Genomic DNA, 19685 nt, shown 5'->3' on the forward strand with positions numbered 1-19685 from the left:
TGGAGGGTGGAACTCCCAAAATGACACCCTGTTGTCCAGATAACAGGCAAAGTCTTCTCTGATCTTTCTGATCAAGGGGACAAGCTGAGAGGATGGATTACTTGAAGCTGACCAGTGCAGATTCAGTTGTCAATGAAGCAAGTACAAGTGGAACTGCCCATAAGGAGCAAGCTTCTCCAAGAATGACAGATGACCGAGGATAAACTGCCAAAGCCAAGCTGGTTGTCTTCTCAAGACAAGAACTGCACTGCAACCTCTGCTGACATGAAAGTTCGAGCAAAAGACTCACTGCTACTATGTCTGTGAGTGTGCCCAGGTACTCTGCTGCTGCTATAGGATGAAAGCTGACATCTCCCAGTTTATCACTAAAAAGTCAGTGGGTAGACTGTTCTGGAGAAACTGAGTCTAAGAGGACACCAGAACTGGCCTCTCATCCATGTAATGCAATAAGTGTATATCCTGTGAATGGGTCCCAAAGTGATACCAAGGTGGACACTTGTAATAACTACAGGGCTGTCACCAGCCCGAAGCACAGAGCTTTGGCTGATAAACAGCCTCACTGCAGACAGAGATGTACTTCCTGGAAGAATGGATGAGTACCTTGGAAGTATGCAGTATTCAAATCCACAAAAAAATATGAAGTCACTCTCTCTGATGGAAACCAACACCGAACATGTCATTTCCATCTAGAACAGAAATCAATAACTGGTCTCCAGCCATCAGTCCCCTTCTCTAAAACCCTGGAGACCGGCTGTCTATCACTACCAGCGCATCATTCTCTAGCATCCCTTTCATCCCCGCCGAGAGATCGGAAACCAAACTGGCATGGGGGATGGAGTAGGGTGTAGTGGCATTTAGAAGTTTGGGTTTGTATGATGAAATTTGTTTTTTTCCATTTTCTTTGTATGTGTGTTTTTGTTTGTAAATGCTTGAGGGGTTTAAGTTTACGTTTATTTTTTCTTTTTTTCACTTAGTTTTCCTGAGCGAGATAGTGTTGAGATTAGGCTCCTCTCCCTGTCACCTGAACTGGAAGAATGTTGGGTGATGGGAAACAAGGACTTTACTTAGACTCCTGAATGTTTACCCTGCTTCGTAACAAGTATTATCTGTACATTGCTGATGGTGCACATGATGAAAACTTGTGTTTTTCAAACATTACTATTGGAAACATTGTAAACTTAGTATTCAAAACAGCTGTGTGAACCTAGAGTCTTGATTTATTAGTCTTGATTTATTAAAGTTCCCTGTAGGAAATGATAATGCAAAACACTGTCAAGCGATTGTTGTAGATGTACTCCAAGGAAATTAACAGTGCGAGATGAATCAGAGTGTGAAGCAGGCTGACAGTGAAGTTGTATACCGAATTCCATGTAAAGAAAAATATATTGGTTCTCAAATAATCAATGCTGGAAAATTCCAAATACAGTAGACTTGATAAAGAGTTAACTTTCAAAGGTGCATTCATCTACCCTGCCTGTAGTTATTTCTGGAAACAGTAACATAGCAAAGAAACTTAATGGAAAAGCTCACTGTAGCTTAGTTAAAAGAAAACTGATGGAATAGTCATCTGAAAAAACATTGGATGTGTTAACTGTAAGAATAAGATTGATGAATTAAGTCAAGGTTCATTTTGATGGTTGTAATAGTAAGATTGATAAATTAGGTTAAGGTTCTTTTGATGGTCACTGCAGTATTAAGATTAATAAATTAGGTCAAGGTTCTTTTGATGGTCATTGTAGTATTATGGTTAATAAATTAGAATAGGTGGATAAGAGTCTTCTTTAACCTCTGAATCTGTTTCTGTCATCCTGCACCAGTGTGCAAATGAAACAGCCCCTACAAGGGGAGAAGCTCAGTCCTTAAAACATATATTGCAATACACTCCCTGAACACCTGAATTAGCCCTTAATCCGACTAGCCCAAACAACTCTTAACTATCCATCCCACTATAGTGGGAATTTTAACAGCCAGCGTTACCAATGCTGCAGGTAAAATCTTGTCACCTGAGCTACCATAACAAACGGTTGGCAACGCTGACACAGGTGTGCGCCGACACGCCCCATTTTTGTCAATTGCTTTTTGTTCGCGCTGCTGGGAGGTTGTTTCCTTCTGCAGTGCGAGGTTTTAATCCTATTGCCCAACTTCTCTTTGTATTTTGGACTTGTGGTGAAGACCTGGATTGGATTTAACGGTTTTTCTCCTGGATTTTCTGGATATCTTCGACGACATGGAACGTCTTTTTGGATTTGGACTCGCTGGTTCCCGGTCTCGATTGTGTGTCACGGACATTTCACCTTCTACTACCGTGCCATCGGCTTCGACGTCGGCCTCGACTGCCTACGACGGTGGACTCTGGCGCTCATTGCTTCTTCTTCCTGCAAAGACGGATGAGTACCTTGAGACACGATAGACATTCCGTCAGGTATGTAGGAAGGTTAACTGTGATGTCCAGACTCATTGCGATGAATGTTCCCATTGGAAGACACAGGAGAGGGATGATTACATTCGTCATCGCAAGTCTTTGGCTAGTAACGGCGGCAGATGTCGGTCAGATTCTCGTTGCCTCAAGTGTCTCAGACTTCTGCTACAGATCAGTTGATGGATTTAGTGAGTTCAATGGTAGTCAAACAGATAGAAGATAGGACTGCAATTTGTAAGGAAAATTCAATAGCTAGTCTTCTTCAACATTTCTCAGATAGGGATAATTCTTCTTCCTTTTCAGCTCCCCTGCCTGTTCCAGAACCAGCCCTAACGGGTGCTGAGGGTAATGGCAGAACCGCAAGCCTCCGAGTGGGTAGGTCTGCCGGCCCCCTCAGCGCAGAGCAGGCAGTGAAGGATTCTCCCCCCCCAAACCCCTTGTAATATTGATAAATTTAATGTTGATAATGTTAGGATCAAGATCTAGGTGTGATAAAAGAGGATAGGTTTGGGTTTGGTAGTGAGCAGAAGGTTTTAACGGTGCAGTGTCGTTCTCCTGAACGGGTTCCGGTTTCGGGTTCGAGTGGTTTTTGTGCTCTGACAAGAGTTTCTCCATTTCTTTTGATCTGGCTGTCTCAAGTCAATGTTTCAGTTATGGTGGGGCAGAATCCTTCTGCTTTCGCTTCTAACGCACTTCCTACTGTTTTCTAAATCTCCTACTGTAGTTTCCCCCTTCCCTGTATTTTCTTCTCCTCCATCTAGTAAGGCGAATTATGGTGTGTCCTTTCAGCTTCTAAAGTAATTTGCGGGACCTGCAATTGGCTGTGGCGGGTTATAAGATGGATGGCGGGGTTTTTCGACGGGTATTGACCCATGGCGAGAGGTTATATTTTTTCTCGAATGTTTTCTCTAACATTAGAGAGTATATGACACAGTAGTGTCCAGAATTCATGTCGGATATGTTTTCAGGATTATTGAGGGGGGCCAGATTCAGTGTACCTTCGTTCCTTTTTGTTCTAAGTTTTCTTCTTCGTTATCTGTCGCTTCATCTCCTGCTCCCACATTCTGTTTCTCCCTTTTCAGTCTCCTCTTCGGCCCTTTCTTCTTCGGCTCCGGTCTTTCCTGCGGCTTCCGCATCATCCGTTTTCCCTCTTCCTTCGATTTTGGTTTTCCTCCTCTCAGGTAACTTTTTTATGCGTCTGCTATTCCTATGCCTCCCGCCTTTTCCTTCCTTAGTACAGTCTTCTCCAGTAAGAGGAGCTTCCGGACAGGCGAAAACCCTGTTTCGGCAGATTTTGGCCGCAGGGGTCTCTTGTTCCATCCCTTCGGGTACGCGCAACCCCTTGCTTCCGCTTCATGCGGCTGTCCCGATAGTATCAGGTATTTCACGGGGTTTTCCCGTCTATTCCAGTTCGGGTTTGCGCTCCGTGGTTTTGGCAGAGCGTGTGGTACCTTCTTCGAGCGATCCGTGGCTTTCATCACCTGCATTTTCCGCGGCGGTAACTCAGGCTAGCTTCTACCTCTTTCATTCTCTCTCCTTCATCTTCTTCCGTCCCTCTGCAGCGGTTTTGCTTGCGCATCCTCCCCTAAGATTCAACAATGTTGGTTTGGCTACTCTCACTCGTCTTCCCCTTGGTAATAAGGGGGAATTGGCTCCGGGTTTTTATCGGTTCATCCTTCTCTTCCCGGCGGGTCCAAAAATGCGGATTCAGCTCCGGGTACCCGATTAGGTGCGGGTGCGGAGCATTCTGGTTAGGTTGGTCCAATTGCGGACTCTTCATTGTTGTCCGGGGCTTCATCCAGTGCCTCCTCTTTTGTCGGTCTTGGACCGTTCGGACATTGCGGAACAGGATTCCTATCCGTAAGTGCAGGAGATTCTGGTGGACTTAGAATGTCCTCTTGCCAGCAGTATGATTAAGGACACAGGCTTGAGTATGTTACTTCATCGTCCCTCAAGCAAGAGCTCCGGACCTCCCGATTTTGAGGTTTTTATGATTCTAAACCAGCTCCTGTCTCTTTTTTGTGTTGGCTGGTTTGGTTCGATCGGGTTAGCCAGGCTTTGGAGGAGGCGGATGTTCACTTAGCATCGGTAGTTGCTTCTAATAGACAGCACTCTTCTCTTTTCTCTCCGAGTAGGACGATTTACGCATTTCGAGGTAATCCTTCGTAGGTGTCAGGTTGCCCCTCAACGAATCGGTTGAGGCATTCCTGTTTAAGTCTCCGGTGTCGTTTCAGCTCGTAGGGAAGCAGGTGCTTGGGGGTATGTGCTGTGCAATCAGACTGAGGCTCTTGCGCATTCTTTCTGGATGCCGTCAGTTATTGTAATGAGGGTTCTAAAGAGTGACGGCTATATCCCTTCGGATCCGTGGCTGTTGGCAGCCTAATAAATTGATCTTGAGGGGTCTGGCTCACCAGGCGAAAGCTTTGGCTTCGTCTACGATGTTTGGAGCAGGAAAGTCGAAATTTCTATCTTGGTCATCTTCCCCCTCAGTATCCGGACATTCATAAGGGGGATTGCTTAGAACACCATGAGCCTTAGCTAACTCTTGCTCAAGGATGATGACGTAGCCAGTATGACGAACATGGTTTCTTCTAACTCATGTCTCCGGTGTCAGCAATTAGGGATCGTCGAGGATACAGAGTGTTGAAGCATCTAGACGATACAGTGTTGAAGTATCTAGACGATACAGAGTGTTGAAGTATCTAGACGATACAGAGTGTGGAAGTATCTAGACGATACAGTGTTTTGAAGTATCTAGACAATCGTTTAACTGGCCTCCTCTCCAGAGGAGCTAGTAAGAGCGAGGGAATTCTTTGGAATTCTTAACATATTCAGGTAAGCGGATTCTCTCTCTTCCTCTGAGGGTTTTCACAACCCTAGAGAGAGTCCAATCGGTCCTTAACAGATAGAAGGGTTCCCGTCCAGCAGGGAACGACCAGTACCAGCTCAGAGAAGCCTCTTAGGGAGAATGTCTCTCTCTCTCTCTCTTTTAATTCCAGGGTCTCGTGTCCGAATGTGCTCTCTCTTCAGGTATGTCTCAGGAATCGCTGGGACTTCCACAACGAGAACGCTGTTATAGTCGGGAGCGATTCTTGCCTGTTGGTGGTAGTCAGAAATGCATCTGACTGGGAAAGGTCTATCGACTCCCCTCTTCCTGACATTCACCTGTACACAGATGCCTCAGATCAAGGTTGGGAAACAACCTTGGAGGAATCCAGGCCTCGGAACGAGAGTAGTCAATAAATCTTCAGGAAAATCAATGTTGTAAAGCAAGCCCTCAGTTGTTCTCAGTCTTAGTGCGCTACAGAGTAGTGGCTATGTTTAGCGACAGCGTAATTGCTGTCGTATCTGAAGAACTCGGAGGGGAACAGGCTCAACAGAACTCAATACTATACTATAGCACATAGTCCTGAGAGGGTGTGAAGAACGAAAGTCTCTCTTCTTCCCCAATTTATATCGGGAGTCCCAAAGTACAGGCAGATTCACTAGGTCGCTCTCGTTCAGGTATTGGGGGGGAGAGTGGACTTTGACTCTGGAAGTAATATGTCAGGTTCTCCGGAAGTGACCAGTAACTGTCGACTAATTCGCAACATGATTAAACCATCGTCTTCCGGATTATTTCTCTCTAAGGGTGTCCCCGTTTCAATAGTCACCAAGGTGATGTTACAAGTTGGAATCACATGCAAGTTTACATCTTTCCTCCATCTGGTCTCATTAATTAGGTAATAGGGAAATTGCGGGAGAGTGTCAAGATGACCTTGACTCTAATAGCTCCCTGCTCGCTATAACACGCTTGGTTTCCGGAACTCCTGAGCTCCCTACAGAAGTTCCGTTGTCCCTACCAATGCGAAACTACTACTTCTCAGAAGACAGCATTCTTTCTATTATTATCCAAACCCTCGCGTGCTGGACCTAGTTGCAGGGCAACTGTAGAGAGAGCAACACTGTGCCTAAATAGCGGATTTTCCTTTATTCTTCCGGGAAATCAAGAGTCTTTCGTATTCAGCCATTGCTGACTACCGCGCAACGATTAGCGGTATTGTCGTTAATTACAATAACGACATGGAAAATCAATTGTTATTGAATATCTGTTTATGTTGTATATGGAAAGTGTTCTTTTATATCACGTGGTGTCAAGTGGAGATGTGCAGGTTTGTGTACAAATGAATGTTTAATTTATATTTAGTTGTAATAAGCGTTGTTACCAAAGAATATTGTCTTGCGAATAGTTTGTATAATTGGTTAACAATGCGATGTAAATTGTTTGATAGTTTCGTTCAGTTCGTGTTATTTTGGTGGCTTAGTTCGTTTTGTTGTTGACTCTTATCGTGAGCGGACGAGGCCAAAGTCGTGGGTATGGGTGAGAGAGCGAACGAATTATTTTCATAGTGGGAGGTGGACACGCGGACCACACTCAGTTCGTTCCTCAACTTTGTGATGTGTGGTTAGGTAGCCGGAGGATTAAGTGAACAGAATTTCGCTTCGATTGGATTAAACATGTCGTTCCTTCCCAGCGTTTAATGAAGTAGATGGATGAATCAGCCGGAATAAGTATCATATATTTGATTTGCCTTGATCGATACGTCGCTTGGGATATGCATATCTATGCGTGGGATTCCATGACTGAGTAAATTGAATATATATATTAGTGGTATCGTGGTTTACCCGTGCCTATCATAATCCAAACCCGGCAATTGCGTCAATAACATCATATAAAATTAGTAAGTAATAATTTATGAGTAAAACGTAATATAATATGGTATGTCCTTTTATGGAAATCTTTATAACACAACGCAGTGCATTCTTTAAGTAGAGAAAGGGTCTTGAATTCTCTAAACGAATCTGGTAATTTATAATTTTCTCTAACTGACTGAAGTCATTATGTGTTGTCGCTCGTTTGACCCTAAAGAGTAACAATAGGTATATTTAGTTTCCACATTCCTGAAGTTTCAAGTAGTAAGACAATCGTTGATTAAGTTCTTGTAAGATTGAATGTCCTGTTTTTGCCAACTTCGTGGGACTTATTGGAAGTATTTCAATATTTATCTGGCTTTCCCCTGCCTTTGAACCTATTGAAACTATAACGTTAAGACACTGAGAAGTTGCCCTTTCTTACAGCTTTAGCTTCAGCTAAAGGGTTGGGCGAGCTTCAGGCAGTTTCTAGGTTGGGTTCCTGTGCTAGAATGATACATATTTGTCTGTCTTCCGGAATTTGCGGCGAAGACAGAGTCGGAGGTTAAAACTCTGCCTCGTTCGTTTAAATTCTTTATCTGCAAGTGTTCATTACCGGTGATCCAGCGGAGATACCTTTATGTCCGGTGGGAGCATTAAAGTCTATTTATCAAGGGTTGCGAAACTCCTTCCGCTTCCGCACACACTTGTCTCTCCATGAATCCTTCCCGTCTGCTGTCAGAGAAAGTGATTAGTTACTTTCGGAGGGCTTCTCAGGGTCGTTCTTCGTCGTCTTCAGCTCTGTATTTTCCCGAACGCACAGTATTCGGAGTATGTCCAATTCATCTTCCTTTTCCCAGGAATTATTTACTTCCGTCTATTCTGGGAGCAGCTACTTGGAAGTCCGTCTCAGTGTTTACTCATTTTACTTAGAGATGTTCGATTCGCCTCACAGCGTTTAGCGGCAAAGTCTATTATGTAGGGTGCGTTCATTTAGCTGAGGGGGTATTAACGCGGAGGTTCAGAGGGTTATTCTCTTAAGGGGGGGTTTACACGGTCCAACGGTTTGTCGAACGCGGTTCGTCAGACCTGTGTTTGAAGTGATGTTCGAACTTGTGAATGGGGTATTTGGTTGTCGAACACATTGTCGAGCGGTTTGAGGAAAGTCTGTTCGAGCCTGACTTTGTGGGCGGGGCTTCATTTTCCACAACTGTTTGAATGTGAGAACGCGCCTCGAACATCAAACTTCACTTTATAGTTGTAGTAGTAACATCAGGAGCAACACCAATGACTTTGAGGTCATGAGATGTCGGACTATTTTGCACGTGTAGCGGCAAAGTCTGTTATGTAAGGTGCGTTCATTTAGCTGAGGTGGTATTCGCTTAGTGCAGAGGGTTATTCTCTTAGGCCACGTTAGCGGCGAAGTCTATTATCTAGGGGCGTTTATTTAGCTGATGCGGTATTTGCATAGTGAAGAGATTCTTAGGTTAACCAGATAGAGGAATTCCTTTTAGTCTTTAGAATTCTTAGGCAACAGTGATAATATAATCACATGAACTTAGGTTTAGTACGTTTTAAGTATCTTAGTCTTTGATAGTTTCACTACGAGAGTCCAACGGGGTACTCTAGTAGGCTAGGCTATTTCGTCGGCACCGAGATACTTCTTCGCTCGTCGATCGTCGGACCTTATCCGGAGGATCAGCGGCTCGGCACACTGCTTTATTTCCCTCCATACATGAGAGGCTATGAATAGCCACATGGGAGGTCACCATACTCCTCCATACATGAGAGGTTCTGAAGAACCACATGGGAGGTCGACAGACTGAGACAGTACGGACCTGACGGGCGATCACAGTACTCTCCATCTTGTCTCATCACCAAAAGCAACGATTGATAAGGTGAGTGTTTAACTAGATAGGTATCCTAGCCGACAGTACTGACCTGGCTTGATCAAAGTACTCTCCAACATGTCTCTTCACTGAAACCATTGACTGATATGGTGAGTGTTTGGCTAAATGGATATCTTATGCAGAGCAGATTGGTGAGCTACCATCTCTGCGGTTGTCAAAGGGGCGTGCAATAGAATTGATCCCTCCTCCTCTAAATGTTGTTAATCGGGCTAATTCAAGTGTTCAGGGAGTGTATTGCAATATGAAGTTTTCATAATAAAACTAATATTGTAATACTTACCTGAACACCTGAATGATTCCCACCCTCCTTCCCCACATCAATTTTGACCTTGAATAAAGCAATTGACGAAAATGGGGCGTGTCGGCGCACACCTGTGTCAGCGTTGCCAACCGTTTGTTATGGTAGCTCAAGTGACAAGATTTTACCTGCAGCGTTGGTAACGCTGGCTGTTAAAATTCCCACTATAGTGGGATGGGTAGTTAAGAGTTGTTCGGGCTAGTGGGATTAAGGGCTAATTCAGGTGTTCAGGTAAGTATTACAATATTAGTTTTATTATGAAAACTTCATTTTTTACCCATCACGGAGGGTACAGACTACACAGGACTCTGTCCCCTGTCTCTGCCATGTTTCCTGGTGACATAACAGGCAACCCTTACTCATGGCAGTTGAAGAAAGGGACTGTCACCTTCAACACTGAACCTAGAACAACTCATCACTGAAAGAGACTGCTTGGGGATCACTCACCTTCCTACATGTACCCTCCCAGGACTAGGAGAGAAGTAGCTGCAGAGGAGGCAGGAGAGATATGGAAGGAGCAGGCAGTGTTCCTGAAGACAGCAGCAAACACTTCCTACCCTTCTTCTTCTTACTTACTGCCCAACCTTTTTGACTGCAAAGCTAACCACTTTACACACACCTCACAGGGGAGGCAGGACTACAAAGCCTACCCCTACAGGTAGCACAGTAATAGAGTGGATCAGTAAGGAGGGAGGACATGGAATACCCACATATACACTCATGCCCCTCATAACAACACTGTACATATTTATTCTCCATTATCACTTTAAAAAAAGTATACGTATAGCAATCATACAAAACCAGTTATCTGTACCTTGTTAACAAGTTTCAATAACTGATTCCATGCATTGCTGAAAAATACACCTACATAAAAGGTGAAAGTTTGTATTTCCTTAAAAACAAACACTCACCCTGGTAAACTTGACGCAATGGCGTGACAGTTATGAGTCGATTCACACGTGTGACGTAACCTGCAACGGAAGCAACCTGGACATCATCTTCCATGTAAGTACCATGTCCTCTGTGCAAAAAGATGACACAAAATCATAATTAATAATATCACATACACCAAAAAAATATAAAATTCATAATGGTACACCTTAAACTAAGATATGTGAGTCAGACTCCAATATGTACAGGGCCACTGGCTATTCAAGATTTATCTGAAGTTATGATGTATATAATGAAAATGCAGTATGTATATGGCAACTCAAAACTGCCTGGTTTGCTTCTGACTTTTTTTTTTTTATTTTCAGTATCCCTCCATCTGTAAATGTACAGAAATTTTTGCCAAATTGTATAAAACATCTGTGTGACTGTACAAAACATTACTCAGAAATTTTTGCCAATTTGTATAAAACATCTGTGTGACAGAGTTTTTGGCTAACAATATTCAGTGGAAAACAACCATCTTTTGGAAAGGGAGTGCTATCTTTTAAATGAAAAGTGGCTGTTTTAGAAATGAAGATGACAATAATATGAGTATAAAAGTGGTCAGTTTATCTTCAATAGCATGTGAGCATGGTTTTGCTTTGTAGGCAATGATCACATTATCATCCGACTGCCATTACTGCAAACTAAATTCTCCTGCATCAAATGCTAAGTAAAAAGAGCAAAAAAACATAACTGAGTAAAGTACTGTACATAAAATACATAACTCCATGTATGTTTTACATGTGCAAATAATATCACTACAATTGGGACTTGCCTTCCAATGTACAGTACTTTGAATCCAAGGTTCCCCAGCATACATAAAAAATATTGCATAGAAGTGTAAATAATTTATGCACACATATTCCTACAACAGAAAACATTATAATCATATTTATATTACTTATAATAATTACAACAACTTAAATGCTACTTAAATGCAGCAATGTACAGCTGCTGATAAACGGTTGTTTTATGCATAATGGACTAAAGTTTGTACATGTTCAGTTCTGATGCAACCAATATAACATTAACTATATGCATAGTCCATGTCAGCAGCAGCAACAAGAAATTTGTGTTTTTCCTAGGTATACAAACTAGAGTCCTCTATGTAAGAATATCCTCAAAGTGAGCTGGACTGGCCAATGGACTTGGAAATGTGGTCATTAGCTAGTAGTTGTGAGGGGTGAGCTGGGGAATATCCCCTACTCACCTTCTGTCACCACAGTCACTTTTCCTTCAGCCACAGGGACAAGGCAGGGTGGCTGAGATAGGATTAAGATAAAAGGTTGTGGTTGTATCCCTAGGAAAGGTACAAATCACTTTAAATTTGTTACCTGTTCTTATGAAAATAAAAACAATCACCTTTTATATAGGGGATACTCCTTAGGTGGGAGTTGCTCTGACAACTGACTGGCAGTGAATCCTACCCAGAAATGTCCCACTTCCGATTACACATGCAAACAGGGGACGTGATGACTCCTGCAACCTATTACTCAGTTTGGCATATGGGATGACAGAAAGGTTGGGCTCAGCATGAGTGAGCATCTGATCTAGGAAGAGGACTCACCAAAGTAAGGAAAGACAGTCCGAGACTCATGAAATCCCCTGTAAGGGAACTCAAATAAACAAGCAGCTAATTCTGGCTAATAGCACATATTGGATTCAGAATACGACTCTACTTAGGGTCTCCCCTTGTTAAAAGGGAGGGTGGGGGGAGATGCATCTTAGGAACTATACTAAGAGTGAGTACTTGAGAGTATTTACCTGTATCTGGTCTGTTTCCAGCAGGTACTATGGCCTAAATGCTGCTCCAAGAAGGAGACAAATGAGAAGAAGACAAGTCCACTCACTCTACATTCACAGACTTGGACTTAGCTAAGGTACTCGAGTGAGATACATTCAAGTCTAAAATGAGCTAGGTGCCTATGAAACTTGTTAAGCAACCACCACAGGTCCCAGTGAGAGGGTATCCAAGGGCCTGTGGGCAACATCCCTCTGGCAGAATGAAGTAAAGGTTGTCTGTCTATGCTAGAAACCCACCCTCATTTACCTGTTGAAATTAAAAGTTCTTCTAAAAGGGTCCCACATGAGAATGGAGTGCATCCTACTTAAGGAGTCATCTTGTTTGATCATGTGAAGCTGAAGGAAGTGTACTGCCTGGTGGTACCTTTGAAAGTGTGACTGACAGAGAGGAATGGGCCAAGGGGGAAATCTCTCTTGGGGCCTCAACCAGGAGAGTCATCAGATACGAGTACCACTCAGCTTGGGGACAACAAGGAGTCACCAGGGTCATTCTGAGACAAGGTGATGAACACTCTGTTGACCACCCTGTAAATCAAACAGGAAGGCATAGTCATCCAGGTTGTCCTAAGGGCGTTGGTAGATGTCTTCCATCACCATCCACGGATCTGTGCAAGAGCAAAGCATGGGGAGCTTCCTCTTCCTCTCTGGTCTTGTGGCCAAACATCAAGGACCCCCTGAGTTCAAACAGCCCTTCTGCTTTGCAGGGATGCAGAGGCCATTCCATCCCCACAAGCTGACCCTGACTGAGATGGTCTGCCAGGACATTCCTTCTTCTCAGAATGCATGAAACAACGTCCCTTTCTGTTTGTTGACATATGCCACTATGGTTGCACTGTCACTCATCAGCACTAGCAAGGGGGAATCTCTCTTGGGGCCTCAACCAGAAGGGTCATCAGATATGAGTAACACTCAACTTAAGGGCAACAAGGACCCACCACGGTCATTCTGAGACAAAGGGTGATGAACACTCTGTTGACCACCCTGCAAATCAAGCATGAGGGCATAGTCATCCAGGTTGTCCTAAGGATCTACACAAAAACAAAACATGGGGAGCTTCCTCTTCCTCTTTGGTATTGTGATCAAACATCAAGGACCCCCAAAAGTTCAAACAGCCCTTCTGCTTTGCAGGGATGCAGAGGCCATCCCATCCCCACAAGCTGACCCAAACTGACTGAGATGATCTGCCAGGGCATTCCTTCTTCCCAGCATATACCTGGCTGACACCTCAACAAAGCGGCAAACTGTCCACTCCTAAATCAGCACTGCCAACTAACAAAGGGGAAGAAAGACCATCCCTCCCTGTTTGTTGACATATGCCACTACGGCTGCGTTGTTACTCATCAGCACTACCAAGTGACCTACCAACTTCTTGTGACCTGCGTCTCCAGAACTTTGACGTGCAGAAAAGGTATGTCCTTTCCCCACACTCTGGAAATGAATGTGCCTTTCAGGTGTGTTCGCCAACCCTCCTTCAATGCATCCATGAACATGTGCATTTCAAGAGGTGGGAGTGCAACGAAACTCCCGCTAAGAGACTCTACCACCCATCCACCATGCCAGATCTTCCCTGGAACTGACTAGTGTTGCTTCAACTGCCACTAAAGTGAGACATGAGCTACTCAAAGTTAAACAGGTGACTGAAGACCACCTGCCAAAGTCATACGGGTTATTCCTGCTGGACCAGGACCTCCTCTATTACCTACCTGAACATGCTTCCTCAAGAGTCCCTAAAGGAAAGCCCTCACTGCTGCTGAGTATATGGGCATACAGAGGTACTATATCTGCAGCTTGGGAATGAGATAAAAATTCTCCCAGTTTACTACAATCCCCACCTCAAGGCAAAAGGAGAGGAGGTAATTTCTGTCATGAAGCAAGCACACCTCAGATGACAGGACTCAGCAGATGTCTAAGTAACTCATCAAGTGTATACCCTTCAAATGGGTCCAAGCTAACAACAAAGTGAAAGCACAGGTAACCTGTGGGGCGGTAGCCAAATCTGAAGCAAAGAACCTTAAACTGGCACATGGTCCCATCACAGAAAAAGCAGAGGACCTTCCAAGAGGCTTGATGAGAGTAGACATCCTTCATTTCTACCGAAGTATGAAGTTGCCCTTTTGATGAACTCCAGAACTGGACACGCCATTTCCACCTGGAAACAAGCCTGAAGGACAAACTCATTTAGCAGAGGTCAATCACCTGTCTCCAACCACCAGTCACTTACTCCACCATGAAAAGATGACTGTAGAACCCTCGAGACTGATGCCGTATGATTTCCACAGCATCCTTCTCCTTCACTGCCTTGTGACAACCTAGCCATGGAGAAGCTCTCTCCTTTGCCAGCTGCTGTTGCTATGTCTGCTGCAGCTCCTGTGGCTGCTTCCTCAGCTTCCATGAAGGAGGAAGAATCCTCCTGTAGTAGTAGTCTGCAAGCGGTGGACCCCAGTTGCTGCTTCAATGTCAATGTCTTTAGTTCTTGCTCGTCCACCCTTTTGGCATCTAAGATTAGCAAGACTCAAGAAAGGATAAGGAAGACGTGTTCTAGATGCCCTTCACCAACTTTCTCTTCCTCATTGTCAAGCTGTTCTTCAGGATCACCTGTGGATGAATGTGCTCATTCTGCCCTCTCTCCTTGGTCTTAGGACTGAATACTTGTTGCTGCTCAGGACAGTTACCCCTTGTGTCTCTTACGGAGAAACATAGGAAAGAATATGCGCAACCCATTTGTTCGGCAAGTGAGAGGTCTTTGAGCCATGCTTATATAGGCAACAGGGTAGGCTTTCTGTGATAAGTATCTTATTTCAGGATGAGAGGGTGACGTTCAGTAGGTTGTTGGTGTCAAGAGGAAAGGAGTTGACTCTCCTAGCACACCAGAGTTCCAATCCTAGGGCAACTCTCATTCTAAGAAGGAGGAAAGTGGCTGCATCCCTCTTCCACTGACCGTTTTCCTAAAAGAGTTGTCTCTCCCTAAGGAACAGTCAGTGTTAGGCTCTTCATTACTCATTCTGGAGAGTAATGTAGACATGGCATTGGGGATAAGAAGCATGGAGTCCCGGGACTGATCAACGACTTTGTGTCCTACAAACCAGTTGTAGGAGCAAAGGCACTGGAAGCCAAGCCCTTGGCTGTCGCTAAGCCTTCGGTGCCTGGTGTTGTGAGGAAACCTGCTTCCCCTCACCCCAAAGAAATAGCCCAATCTTGTTCCTCTACAAAGGGAGAGGAGTCTCCTCAGCCCTTTTGACCTCCCCCAGCCATGGCTAGGAAGGGAGGAAGGGAAAGAAGGGAGGGGGTTGCCGATGGTTGCAATCCCCTTCCTCCGCTGCCACATGTACAGGGGTTGCCTGTTTCACCACTGGTCAGTGTGGCAGAGTTATAACACACAACCCTGGGTAGTATCAGTTCTTTGAGACAGGTACAAGATTGCATTCCATCCATGCCCTCCAGATTTGCTGGAATACCTGGGATGTTGGGCATGGGCCACACCTTTCGCAGATACTCTTAACAAAGGCACCTTCCTCGTACCTGGAACATCATAGTCAATTAAGGAAGAGAGAAAGTCTGGTGAAACCTGGCAATAGGTGCCGATGGATTTGGAGTCCAATTACGACATCTGAGAAGGAGCCAAGGTATTGATCCCCTTCACCTGTTCTTCCATCTTCTATGCCAAGGACAGAGCAGATGAGAGATGGTCCTAAGAGGGCACATCTCTGTCTGACGACTCTTCTAAGGGCGTGCGCAGAGCACAGGACAGGAACCCTAAACGAGAGTCATATGCCACTCAGGGAACAGTTCTCTGGGACAGCAAGACCAAAGAAGCTCCTCATCAGTAGCTAAATCTCAACTGAGGAGAAAAAGGCTTCAGATAGAAGACTAGGTCGCAAGGGCCTGCGTTCTTCACAAATGAAAGGGAGAGAAGCAACCCTCGGCGGAGAAGATGAGGAAGTCCAGACTTGAAGAGTGACTCTGACCGGAGAAGAAGTTCTGTCAATGACACCAACCAGTGAAGACGGATCCAGTCCGTGGAACAGTGTTGCAAAAGACTTAAGGAGATATCCAGCTATATCCATTGCTGCTCAGCAAAAAAGCCTATGCTTGCAAGGAAAGCTGAACAGTCTCCTAGTCCTGAACACACAGGGATGTACTGCCTGAAGAACTGCTTCTTGTGTAGCTGCTACAGGAGGTTGGGTCAAGCAGAACTCTTCTTGATGCCTTGGAAGCAGGGCTATCAGGTCAGGTGAAAGGCGAAGTCTTCCAGCATTTGTCTGTAACTCAGGGTGAGCAATGCTTGTGAACCCCTAGTGAAACAGACAAATATGAAAAACGTAGATATCGATTTTCCCAAAAAGACAGCATGCCTCACTGTAGCGGCCCATGGGTCTGGTACGAAGGAGTGAGAAAATTGCCGACTTTGTTGAGCTGGGAGGCAACAGAAAGCCGGTGGGGATCTCTCAGTCGAGCAGTCTCTTTGTGAATATTCATGAGGAAAAGGATGAATAGCATGTTCCATCCCAATCACTCAAACCTGAGGCTCAGCTCACCTACCAATACATCCCCACCAGGAATGTATCTGGCTAACTGAGCTATCGAGTGCGCTATAAAACACTCGAGTACCTACAAATGTCGACAGATGAAACTGGAGGAAAAAACAATTCCCTCTTGTTTGTCAACGTATGCCACTACTGTGGTTTTGTTGTTCAACGAAACCACTGAGTCCCGCAAAACTCATCCTGAATTCTCGGAAGGCCAAAAGGCTGCCTTGAGTTCAGGATGTTGATGAGAAGGTACTAATCGTCTCGGTCACACACCTTCAAGACAAAGTTTTACAGGTGTGCGCCTATTCCTCGATCGGTGAATCCAGAAGTAGACACAAGATGTGAGGAGAATATGCAAGTATATTTGAAGGTTCCTTCAATCAAGTGTTAGCCTAACTATTTCCTCATACTTCTAAGAGGAAAGAGGGATGGAGGAATTGAAGCAGACCTCCTTCATTCTCCACCATGGGGCAGCTTCTGCAAGATGACAGGCTGGCATTTCCCGAATTGGAAGCAGGGAGAGGAAGCAGGACGGAAGTTTGATGAAAAGAATTGCCGAGACCCAAGGGAAATAGATACTTTTCCTGAGGGATTCCATTCCCAGGTCTCGGCAATGTCGCTGCCAGCTCCAGACACTCGATAAGTATTATTTCATCCAGGCATCTGCAGTAGGATAACTTCTGCCCGGTTGATATTTCTTTCTCTCTTCCCTTCCCCCCTCCTCCCTTATGGAATAGGGGGTGGAAAGCGACACAGTTATGTGCACTTTCCCAGAAAGGAAGAAGAGGGCTATGTGTTCCACAATCTTCTTCCGAAGCCTGGGACTTCTTAGGAGTTGCGGGGAGCTGGCTTGAACCTAAGATCGAGCCGAGATAACTAAGACCTAAAAGTCTTGGCCATTGTTCAAAGGAGAAGGCAGTGCCCTAGTATGAACCTTGATTACCGTGGTATCTGGCAAATCTCTGAAAGAGAAAGGCAGAACCAAGTAAAGGTTCGTTCCTAAGGGTCAAGCCAACTCGGGACTTATGAAACCGGAGATTCGAATTAGGATAAAGGCCTTCTTCTTAGCACCAGAATTGCCCACAGATTGCCATCTGGTATAGGAAGACCCACCCCCGCACAGGACCAGTCTCCAGAAGGCAGGGTTCTTTCCAGGAATGGTCGTATCCGAGGAGAGGAAGCCTAAAAGTGAAGTTCTGTGGATCCATCAGGAGACTGCCTGGAGGAAACCAGCAGTTGCCCTCCAATATTGCCGCCTCTTGTTACAGAAGAGAATACCCTTCACAGCAAGAAGCAGAGAGAGAACCCAGTCCAGCTGAAGCAGAGTCAGAACAACCTGCAGTCCGCAAGACCCTCTGAGGCAAGAAGAATTCGTACACTGTCGAGGCAGGGGAGGAGCTTGGTGTCTCGACCTGAATGAACTCCTTGTCCGAAGAAAAGTATTCATCTGGTCGAGAAAGCTCTCGGAAGCAAGTATCGTGGCAGTCCCCGAAACTCTTGGCCCCTTCAGGAACTGCAAGGGTTGCGAATGATGAAGATTATTCATTGGGGGAGCCGTGGTCCTGTCCCGAGGATCCTCGCACTGACGAATTGGCGTGAAGTTCTCTGAAAAACGAGGGCGATCTCAACTTGAAGAGAAGGACCCTCGCTGCTTCCAAAGCATGAAACTCCTGTACCTCTCTCCTTGGAGGGAGACCCTGACAGATCCCAAAAAACCCTCCTTGGCTACCTGATTGTACTACGAGACAACCGGGGGAAAAAACACCAAAAGCACACCAGCGGGGTGAGCCGGGCCGAGACAGTCTCGTGAACGCGACCAGGGGCTGGGCGGGGCGAGCAAGGCGAGTGAGCTGAGCCGATCGCGCAAACGTAATCAGAACTGGACAGGGTGGAACTTGTCTGCCGTGAACTAGTGCTAATTTCCCAAACTCTAAACTCATTTGAGGCCAAGGCCCCTCAAGAAGGTTTAAAGGGGAATTATGAGTCTGCTATCCTGCACACTCAAACCCTAAGGTTCAAGATACAAGGATGAAACCCAGCCAAGCAACCGAAGCAGCTGGCAGGTAGCATTGAGACACCTGGGCGTCTCGGCACTTTCTCTTGTCCTGTGCCTCTCGTCAGGAGAGCGCACAGGAATTTGAGCTACCTACAAGACTAACAAAAATTTGAGCTACCTACGAGACTCCCAAAAATTGGGAGCAGCTGCTTTTGGTTTCCTAAGAAATCGAAAAGAGCCAGGCACAAAATCACAATTTTTAAAGTAAATTGTATTTTTCCTAACTATACAAACCCGAGGTCCTTTACATTGGGGATTACTTTCAGGCGTAGGCTGGAAACGGCCGTTGAACTTCAAACAAGGTGGTTAGGCAGTTGACTACTGTCCGGGAGGCGGGAGTACCGCCTGCCCGGATGTAAACATTCCAATTTGTCTTTTGACCCAGGTATCAGATTGAGGGGTGGCATGAGGTGGGCATAAAGTGTAAAGGACCTCGGGTTTGTATAGTTAGGAAAAATACAATTTACTTTAAAAATTGTGATTTGTTCCGACACAATATACAAACCCTTGGTCCTTTACATTAGGAGACTTACTGGTTGGAGGGAGGAATCTGAGTGAGTCTCTATGAACTGACTGGAGTTCACCACCTTGTCTTCCCTTCCTGGTCGTGAGAGCGAGGAAGGGAAAAACTGCCTTTGACAAAAAGATTGGGTTGTAAGAAACGCAGGATCAGTTGTCAGATTTCTGGGTCCCTTTGCATGAAACAGGAAACGTCAGTTCATGCAAAGTAGGCTAGGAAGAACTTGACGTCAGATGACATAAAGGCAAATATAACAATTTTTAAAGTAAATTGTATTTTTCCTAACTATACAAATCTGAGGTCCTTTACATTAGGAATTACTTTCAGGCGTAGGCTGGAAACGGCCATTAAACTCTTGAGCAAGGTGGTTAGGCAGTAACTACCGCCAGGTAGGCAGGGATACCCGCCTGCCCAGATGTAAACATTCCAGTTTGCCTTTCGGTCCAGGTTCAGATTGAGGGGTGGCATGAGGTGGGCATAAAGTGTAAAGGACCTCGGGTTTGTATAGTTAGGAAAAATACAATTTACTTTAAAAATTGTTATTTG

General features: G+C 45.0%; 1 protein-coding gene across 1 annotated transcript in view; it reads right to left on the reverse strand.

Annotated features, from left to right (window-relative positions):
* Positions 1-19685, reverse strand: part of Rrp4 (exosome complex component Rrp4) — a 66270-nt gene that overhangs the window by 34502 nt on the left and 12083 nt on the right. Inside the window, exon 2 of the mRNA XM_067086576.1 lies at positions 10210-10319. Coding sequence (XP_066942677.1) covers positions 10210-10319 — 110 coding nt within the window. The remainder of the gene's footprint in view (positions 1-10209; positions 10320-19685) is intronic.

Source organism: Macrobrachium rosenbergii, chromosome 43 (genome assembly GCF_040412425.1).
Source record: "Macrobrachium rosenbergii isolate ZJJX-2024 chromosome 43, ASM4041242v1, whole genome shotgun sequence".
Lineage (NCBI taxonomy): Eukaryota > Metazoa > Arthropoda > Malacostraca > Decapoda > Palaemonidae > Macrobrachium > Macrobrachium rosenbergii.